Source organism: Gastrolobium bilobum, unplaced genomic scaffold (assembly GCF_033153095.1).
Source record: "Gastrolobium bilobum isolate Gb01-03AN ecotype WA unplaced genomic scaffold, APGP_CSIRO_Gbil_v1 utg12026, whole genome shotgun sequence".
NCBI lineage: Eukaryota > Viridiplantae > Streptophyta > Magnoliopsida > Fabales > Fabaceae > Gastrolobium > Gastrolobium bilobum.
In genome coordinates this window covers 138129-148083 of record NW_026896116.1, presented here as the reverse complement: position 1 = coordinate 148083, position 9955 = coordinate 138129, and the positions used below count along the sequence as shown (strand labels likewise).

The 9955-nt window shown below is 34.7% G+C and overlaps 1 protein-coding gene across 2 annotated transcripts; it reads left to right on the top strand.

Annotated features, from left to right (window-relative positions):
* The first annotated feature begins 229 nt into the window (after positions 1 to 229).
* On the top strand, positions 230 to 6435 carry LOC133297861 (nuclear poly(A) polymerase 1-like). 2 transcript variants are annotated; one of them, XM_061497082.1, is made up of 11 exons: positions 230 to 1032; positions 1133 to 1210; positions 1379 to 1486; positions 1614 to 1676; positions 1768 to 1929; positions 2368 to 2481; positions 2575 to 2637; positions 2740 to 3069; positions 4384 to 4548; positions 5164 to 6095; positions 6215 to 6435. In XM_061497082.1, exons 1-11 carry the CDS (start codon positions 913 to 915, stop codon positions 6258 to 6260), a joined length of 2181 nt encoding a protein of 726 aa, XP_061353066.1. In that variant the 5' UTR covers positions 230 to 912; the 3' UTR covers positions 6261 to 6435. The 2 variants fall into 2 exon arrangements, with proteins under 2 accessions (XP_061353066.1, XP_061353067.1); XM_061497083.1 differs by lacking the exons at positions 230 to 1032; positions 1133 to 1210; positions 1379 to 1486 and having other exon boundaries at positions 1650 to 1676; positions 1772 to 1929.
* The last annotated feature ends 3520 nt before the right edge of the window (positions 6436 to 9955 follow it).

Sequence of the window (9955 nt, the reverse complement as noted above, 5' to 3'; positions counted from 1 at the left end):
CATGACATAAGTTACATCATGTTATAGAGACAAAGTTGGTGGGGTCCACTGTTTAATTTGTTTTTTTTTTTTATTTATTTAAACACTGAACCCCACCAATTTTATCTCTACAACATGATTAACTTGTATCATGTAACATCACCAAATACAATCCCTTAGTTTTTATGCGTATCCTATTTATTTACGTTTTCTCTTTCTTCACCGCCATTATTGACCCAACCGCGTTTCTTTTATCAATCTTTGCGAAAAACAAATCTACCCTTCGCTTTCTCTCTTTCTGCAATCTTTATATCTCTCTGTCTTCTAAATTTCTCACTAATTTTCCCGAATTATACATCTATTTTCTTTTCAAATAGAAATATAATTTCTACAATTGAAGCTTTTGAGGTTCAATTCAACCATGGTGGGAGCGTTATTTCTTGAAGAATTCATCAAGTTGAAGCCTTTCCAGTTCTGATCGCGTGCTATATTCGTCTTCATCTGGGTTTCGTGATTGCTCGGTGCTGATTCAGTCTTTTAGGGTTGCAGTTTTGGTTTCAAATTGAGAATCCCAATTGAAGCTTTGTACTCTGTGGTTGTTTTTTTTTTTTTGGAATTAATTTGTTCTGGGTGGCTTTGTAATTTGTTACCCTTTTGTTCTTTCATGTTTTTATCGTCAAATTTCATAGCTTTGAAGGTTTCCCCAAATACTGTACAATCGACAATTATCATCACATTGTTATAGTGTTTTTCTTTCTTTCTTTTCTTTTTCCTGTTTCATCTTGTTTTTATTTGATTTTCTTGGGAAAACACAGAAAAAAATCATCAATAACTGATAATTCTTACAGTTCCCGATTATTGAAACAAAATATATCATACAATAATTACAAAAAAAAGAAAAAGAAAAAGAAAAAGAAGTTTATCAATTTGTTCATGGGGACCCCTGGATTGAGCAATCGCAATAATGGGCAGCAAAGATTAGGCATTACAGAGCCAATTTCATTGGCTGGACCAACTGAGTGTGATGTGATCAAGAACCGTGAACTTGAGAAGGTTCTGTTTGCGCTTATTATAAATTTATATATATATAATTTTTTCTTTTGAGCTTTTCTAAGAGTTATTGTGTGCTGAAATTGGGTTTGTGGTTGTTCAGTACTTGCAAGGTGCTGGATTGTATGAGAGTCAGGAGGAGGCAGTGTGCAGGGAGGAAGTACTTGGCAGGCTAGACCAGGTTGAATTTTGTTCCAATTTCTATTCATACCATGTTGGAAATATAGTCCTAGGAATGGGGAGAGCCTCGTCTCAGTCTAAACTTTTGTCCAAAAAAAAATGTTGGAAATGTAATGGAAATCCCTATGAATTTGTTTTGTTTTGATTGTGCTGTTGTAATATGAATCAGATTGTGAAGATTTGGGTTAAATCCATTAGCCGGGAAAAGGGATTCAATGAACAACTGGTGCAAGAAGCCAATGCCAAGATTTTCACCTTTGGCTCCTATCGGCTAGGGGTATGGAGCTATTCTTAATTTCCCAATTTTTTTGCGCAAACACTTTTATCTTTGCAATATTACTATTGTAATATATTTTTTTGTTGCTTTTATTATTTCACCAAATTTTTCACTCCAAATCTTGTAGGTGCATGGTCCTGGAGCTGATATAGATACTCTTTGTGTGGGACCTAGACATGCAACCAGAGATGTAAGATAATTCTTGCTGTTTTTTGGTACAAATTTAGGTTTTTCAGGCTATATTTCCTGTCAGCTAAAATTGTTATTTAAATTGGCTTTAGGAAGATTTCTTTGGGGAGCTATGTAAGATGCTATCGGAGATGCAGGAAGTAACAGAATTGCACCCTGTGCCTGATGCCCATGTCCCAGTGATAGGATTCAAGTTCAATGGAGTTTCGGTAGATCTCCTGTATGCCAGATTGTCATTGTGGGTTATTCCCGAAGTAAGTGATTTATGCTAAAACAATTAACTATGCTTTTGGCACAATTCTCATTCCTCTTGTTTCTGTCTATATATACTATTGCTATCTCCTTCCCAGGAATTGTGGTTATGTGGTTTTCCTGAGAATTTGAAAACAGTCTGTATTGAAGGGGATAATATGAAGGATCCTTAGTTTTTTAAATGGCATTTTGACAGCATTTGATTTTTCTACCTGAACTGTTAATGGATTAAAGATTTTTAAGTCATTGGTCAGTGATAGGGAAGAAGCCATTAATTGGGGACTTGACAATAGAACGTTTAGTTTTTTTGAAAACAAATCTTCTACAGATGTGAAATATATCTTCCTTCCCCTATATATGTTTTTGTTCAGGCTTTACAAGTGTTTAATTTTATCTTAATTTTTATTTACCATTTAGTAATAATGGATTTTTTTGGGCAGGACTTAGATATATCACAGGAATCAATATTACAAAATGCAGATGAACAAACTGTTCGTAGTCTTAATGGTTGTAGAGTAACTGATCAAGTCATGCGTTTGGTTCCAAATATTCAGGTGGTTGATATGAAATTTATTCAGCTTAGATTTTTGAATTGAGCTTTTCTATGGCATTCTTGTCATTGATTATATTCCGTTTCTGAAATGCAGACTTTTCGTACAACATTGAGATGCATGAAGTTTTGGGCAAAGCGTCGTGGTGTTTATAAAAATGTATGGCATAGCTCGTGCACAGGATTGCTTATTCTCTGTTCTAAATTCGTTCACTATTATTTAATGTATTCTTCTGATTTTCCTAATGCATTTTCTGGGCAGGTTGCGGGTTTTCTTGGTGGTATAAACTTGGCATTGCTTGTTGCTCGAATATGCCAGCTATATCCTAATGCACTGCCCAATATGTTAGTGTCTCGATTCTTTAGGGTATATACTCAATGGCGATGGCCAAACCCAGTCATGCTTTGTCCTATTGAAGAAGGATCTCTTGGACTACCAGTTTGGGATCCTAGAAGAAATCCCAAGGATAGATTTCATCTAATGCCTATAATTACTCCGGCTTATCCTTGCATGAACTCTACTTACAACGTGACCTCAAGTACATTGCATGTTATGTCAGAGGAGTTTCGGAGGGGAAGTGAAATATGTGAGGTATGATATGATGATTTCAAAAATGTTTTCTTTTTGGCAAATTCTAGGAAATGGTCTCAATCAAGCTGTCTAGTTCAGTTTATATTGCTAGATATATATAAAACCATTAATGTAGCCTCACCCAACAGTTTAAGCTTTTGGGTTGAATTGGTTTTTTACATGGAATAATATAAAACCATTAAAAATGCCCTCACTCAACACCTTAAGGTTTTGGGTTGAAATGGTTCTTTACATGGTATCAAATCTTCAGTGACCATAAGGTTACGAGTTCGATCCTCACCGCCTCCACTTGTGGAATTAAATAAGCATAAGGTAAACCAAAAAAAAAAGAAAAAAAAATTGGGCATATGCAATATCCACGTTTCAAGCCCAAATGGCTCTTGCGTGAGGGGGTGTGTTAGAGAATAATATAAACCATTAAAAAGGCCCTCACTCAACACTTTAAAGTTTTGGGTTGAAGTGGTTTTTTTACAAAGTCTTGTGGAGTTTCTTAGCATAGGTAAGGTGGGTCTGATGCATCATCCACCCTTCAAGCCCAATGGGTTCTCGTGTGAGGAGGCGTGTTAGATATATATAAAATCACTGATGTAGCCTCACCCAACAACTTAAGCTTTTTGGTTGAATTGGTGCTTTATCTTTACCTATATGAAGTTTGAAAATTGAAATAAATTTTGGTCCAAGGTTCCCTTTTTCTTTTGTTTCATCCCATTAAGTGAAGGGCACTGCACCATTGCCCCAAGATGATTTGACATGGGGCCTTCAAGTTAGAGTTCCCATTATCAGATCTGGCAATGGGACAGTATATTGAAGTTATGCTAGATATGTAGGTTAATTTACTTGTTTGGTAAATCTGGTCCCTCCTGTGACAACATGATAATTTCCTAGTAGATTCTTCTGTTATCTGCACTAACTTTGTTCTTCATCTAACTCTATGAAATTCAATATAAGAAACCTGGCCTACAAGCCAAGTTTTTTTCGGTGTTCAATAACAGCAATTTTGGGTAATTCTAGGTAATAGCTGGGTTTATTTTTCTACCAAAATGAAATGTTTTTACCAATATTGAAGTTTTCATATTAGGATTGATCATTGATCCATGTAGAATACAATATAAGCTTGGTGGTTGGTTGGTTGAAGTTTTCATAAATGGATTGAATAACATTATCAAGGAAGCAACAATTTCTTGTAGGCTGGTTTATTTTCTTAATTTTGATAAGTTCGGTTATAATTTTTGTTGAATATATGTTTTTATTTATTTTATTTTGTTCTTATTGTGTTATTTGGGTTGCTTAAGTTTGACGCGTTTACTACTGTAGGCTATGGAGGCTGGCAATGCTGATTGGGATACTCTTTTTGAGCCTTATCCCTTCTTCGAAGCTTATAAGAACTTTCTACAGATAGACATTACAGCAGAGAATGCAGATGACTTTAGACAATGGAAAGGCTGGGTTGAGTCTCGTCTCCGCCAGTTGACATTGAAGGTATAACACTATCATTTCATTTCTTACTTCCCTTTCTTTATTTTCGTTTTTGAAAAGAAAAGAGAAACATCAACAACATCAACATCAACAACACTTTTATCCCAAATTAATTGGGGTCGTTTGTAGATGAACCCACATGAAAGATACAAAACGGTTGAAAAAAAAAGTAAAAAAAGCAATAAATAAATAAATAAATAAATAAAAATAAACAAATAAAATAAAAAAAATAAAATAAGATAAAATAAAAATAAAATAAAATAAAAATATATGTATATATAATAAATAAAAGTAAAAGAGAAAGGGACAAGAAGAAGTGGGGGAAATGAAGGGGAAAAGGACTAAAAAGGGACCATCTGAAACATAGGAATAACAGCGGGTCTAACCATCCACTATACGTATAGCTTTTCTCCATTTCGTTCTAAGACATACTGTCCGCCAATTTATATCCCACTCCATTAAATCTTGTTTTACTACCTTCCCCCAAGTAAGCTTCGGCCTACCTCTGTCTCTTTTTGTGTTTAGCTCTTGGTAACAAAAGGAGGGGGTTTCTGTGTTTGAATATTTTATGTTCTTATTTCATACATAACCTGATTTTGTTGTCCTTTAAACTTCTAGATTGAGAGGCACACTTACGGTGTGCTTCAGTGTCATCCGTATCCTGGTGAATTTTCAGACAAATCTAGGTCTTTCCACTGCTGTTACTTTATGGGTCTGCAACGTAAGCAAGGAGTTCCAGTGAATGAAGGTGAACAATTTGATATAAGGGTAACTGTTGAAGAATTTAAGCATACTGTCAACACGTACACTCTATGGAAACCTGGAATGGATATGCATGTGTCCCATGTGAAGCGCCGTAACATACCTAACTTCATATTTCCTGGTGGTGTTCGGCCTTCCTGCCCGTCTAAAGTAACTGGGGATAATAAACGAAGTTCCAAATTGAGGGTTTCTTCTAGCCATGGTCAAGCAGAAAAGTCTCTAGAAGATAAAGCGGTTGTATTTGGAGAAGTTGATGAGAGGAAGAGAAAGCGATCAGAGGACAACGTGGATAATAACTCGAGGAATTCCAAGGCCTTTGTACGTGTACCTCCCCCCAGCAGGGAAGTTCACGAAGATAGAACTATTAGTACTTCTAGTTCTTGTTCTATGAAATTTGAAGACTCAGAAGTCAACAGTATGGGTGGACAAAAGAGTGAAAAACCTTGTCTGATATCTTCAGGGCATATTCCTTCTGGGAATAGCGAGACCAATGGATCAGTGACAGGCAACCAACAAATGAACCCTATACTTGCAGCAGTGACTGATACATCTAATTCTAAAGAAGAAGAAAAGCTAGCTATTGAGAAGAGTATGTCTGGTCGGAATGATGTGCATCAAGCCTTTGTAGAAGAAGTTGATGAGCTTGAAGATGATATTGAGTATAGAAATCATGTCAAAGATTATGATGGTAACATGAAAAGTAGCAACTTATACTTTTCAAACTCAAAGGCTGCACCATTGTTAAGTGGAACTCCTGCACTTATTCCACAGCAGAAGCCTCTTATCAGGTAGACAATTGTTGAACATTGTACTTTCATGGTTTTCATATTTTTATTCTTGTTCTGCAAGTTATTTTGGAATTTTGGTTGAGCTGTGTTAATTTGGTTGGTTCACTTCTTATTTTCAGGCTGATCTTCACCTCCTTAGGGAAAGCTGCTAACATAAGTTCTTAGTCACTGCAAAGCTTAAGCTGTACCCGAGAGATAGATATATAGGCCTGTAAAATGTCATTTCTATTTCCTTATTTCCTTTTGTAATAATTTGAAGCAATCAATTTTGATGGCTTATGTGAAGTTTATTTCCTAGTTTATGGTTTTATACTGCCAAACATGCTGTATTCTCTTTAGCATAAAATTAAGGAAAATGTTTCTTGCACATCAACAACTGAACCATTTATAGTTAAATTTATGATTGGTCTCTTCTAAATTCATGGTCTCTTTTAAATTCATGATTTATTAATTAAATATTTTTGTAAATGGTTAATTAAATATTTCCTTCTTGTCTCAAAAGGTGGTTGAAGTATAAGTAGTTAAATTGTTTAATTAATTTGACAATACAAAACATGCAAACTAAGGAATTCAAATTTGGATCCTATAATATACATATCCTTTTATTTCTCTGTCACTGTGTATGATAGATCTAATAAACAAAAGCCATGTGACATGTCATATGGTATGACCTCCATTTTTCAACTACAAGCTAACCTTGTTGAAATCATGCTCGAGGTATTCTACTCTTCCTCTGGATTTACGGGCCCACACCTATATTTGCTTGTTGCTGCTTGACATCATTTAGTTTGTACTTCTTGGTTACAACTGCTAAAACCTCAAGAGATCTTAACATTAACTCTGTATGTGGTGTTCATTTCCAAATAACACAGTAATTAGAGTATTTGTCTTGAATGTGACCCCTAAACTTCATTTCATTCCATGCCTTGTTATTTTGGACATGAATGACATATTTTGAATCCCTCTTGATCACAAATGTTACAGAATATAATATAAATCATTAAAAAGATTTTCACTCAATACCTTAAGGTTTTTGGGTTGAATTGATTTTTAACATGGTGTCAGAGCTTCAGTGACCATGAGGTCACGAGTTCGACCCTCACCGCCCCCCACTTTCAGGTGGAATTAAGAAAAGCACAAGGCAGATCAAAAAATGGGCTTGTGCAGCACAAGACGGACCAATAATGAGCTTGTGTCATATCCACTCTTCAAGCCCAAATGGCTCTTGCGTGAGGGAGTGTGTTAGAGAGATATAAAATAATTATCTTAGCCTCACCCAATACCTTAAGGTTTTGGGTTGAAGTGGGTCTTTATATGGTATCAGAGCTTAAGTGGCTACAAGGTCATGAGTTCGATCCTCACCGCCCCCCACTTTTAGGTGGAATTAAGAAAAGCACAAGGCAGACCATTAATGGACTTGTGCCATATTCACGCTTCAAGCCCAAAGGGCTCTGGCGTGAGAGGGTGTGTTAGAGAATATAATATAAATCATTAAAAAGACCATCACCCAACATCTTAAGGTTTTGAGTTGAATTGGTTTTTAACATGGTATCAGAGCTTCAGTGACTATGAGGTCACGAGTTCGCCATATCCACACTTCAAGCTCAAAAGGCTCTTGCGTGAGGGGGTGTGTTAGAGAATAATATAAATCATTAAAAAGGCCATCACCCAATGCCTTAAGATTTTGAGTTGAAATAGTTCTTTAACAACAAATCCGAAACTTTTTTAATATTAATGTGGGAGACAACAATTGGAATTACAGGGTCAAATATTTTTTTTAATTTGATTGGCCTCAATATTAATCACTTTGTCAGTGTAATGGGGCCATGCGAAGTTAAACTAGTAGAATCCTGTACCATTGGTAATTTCCATGACTCATGACAATGAGGATGGATGATAGCCAAAAAAATAAAAAATAAAAAATCTGCGATCAATGAGAATTTCAGCAGAAAGCCAAATGCTTTCTCACTAATACTCTAATAAAGTAATAACATACTCCAGTCTAGACTCATCATGATTTTAGGATTATTAAAAAAATGTTACTGTAAAATTAAGTGGTTATTAAAACTATTAGTTTGCGTGGGATTTGTTTGTGAAAATAAACCGGGGGAATGTTAGTGAAAATAAAGATGTATTCCAATCAGATAACTTGTTCATCACCACAGCTTACCATGCTTAGCACACTGACTTCTCTGTGTTTGTTTTGAAACTTGGGGTTTTTGACTAAGAAATGCAAATTTCAAAAAAATCTATTTATTTAGTTCGTTGATCAAACGTTTTACCGAACTAATGCAGGAAGACGTGTTTCAGGTGGCTACGCGCGTTTAGTCACGCACTTGACACATGCGCGTTTCTGACAAATCTGAACATATCTGTACTAGGTACGTGTCTGAACACGTCTGTACCAAGTGCACATTTTTGACAAGTCTGAACACGTCAATACCTAGTGCGCATTTGAACGCGATTGTATTAGGTGCGCGTTCTGACAAATCTGACCAGCACAATACCAAGATGCGTCATAGTCAGAAATACGAATGTGTCAGGTGCGTGACTAAATGCGTAGCCACCTGAAACGCCTCTTTCTGCATTAGTCTGGGAAAACATTTAGTCAACAAATTAAATAGGTGAATTTTTTTGAAATTCACATGTCTTTAGTCAAATACCCTGAAACTCGATCCAAAATGAAAATTTATCTGCCTAACTAGAATATGGTTGCGTTCATAAATCATAATGGCCATTCAAGTTGATGTTGATGACTGAAATTTGCCAAACCAGAATATTGCATAAAATTTTCAAAGCGTATCTCTAATACGAAAACAGGACGTAAATGAATTACAACAAATTACTATTAACAATACTTGGTTCGTTTTGCACTCACATAATTTCCAGTCAATAACAACAACGGTGTTTTATAGAATGATTATTTTCAATACTACTTCCTCCACACGAAATATGTGTGTGAGATGCTTCCACGTGTCCAAGGGTCAAGCATATATCAAATTTCATGTTAAATTTACAGATCATCTCTTGGGGAATTTTTGTTTTTTTATAAATAGAGATTAATGTTTGTCTTTTTGAAGGACATATATAAATTTGTATCATTTTAAATGAGAAAAATAGATACATAATAAAATCATAGGGAGAGAAAGTAAGAATTTTATTAATTTAAATTTTAAATAAAAAATATTAATTTTAACTATAATAACTAACTTTTAAAAGGACAAATTTTTTTCTCGATAAAAACAAATATATATAAAAGGGCAATGATTGTCCGTGATAGCAAATGTTTCCTACTCTCACATCGAATTCTGGTAAAAAAAAATACTTTTATTTTTTAAAAAGAATGATGACCTCACATCTTTGTTTGAGCAGGAGATAACTTTTTCTTTGCTCCAAAATGAGAAAAGTTTTCTTCTCTATAAAAACAGAGATTTTTTCGATAATAGTATCAATTTTTATTATCTGTGAGCACATTTGTTCATTTCCCTCCATAGAACTTCCAGTTGGGCCACGTGGAGCTTACTATATTTCAAGCCAACATTTTATCAGCCCAATACGGATTGCGGGTTGGCCTATTTTGGCTTGTCAATATATATATATATATATATATATATATATATATATATATATATATATATATATATATATATATATATATATATATATATAGGGCAGGTTACGTTTACAATTTTTTTAGTTTACAACTCTTACAACCTTAACTATGTTCTTCCGGGAGAACACTAATGGAGAATGTTCTCTCGAGAGAACATAGTTGAGGTTGTAAGAGTTGTAAACAAAAAAAGTTGTAAACATATATATATATATATATATATATATATATATAAATATGTGTGTGTATA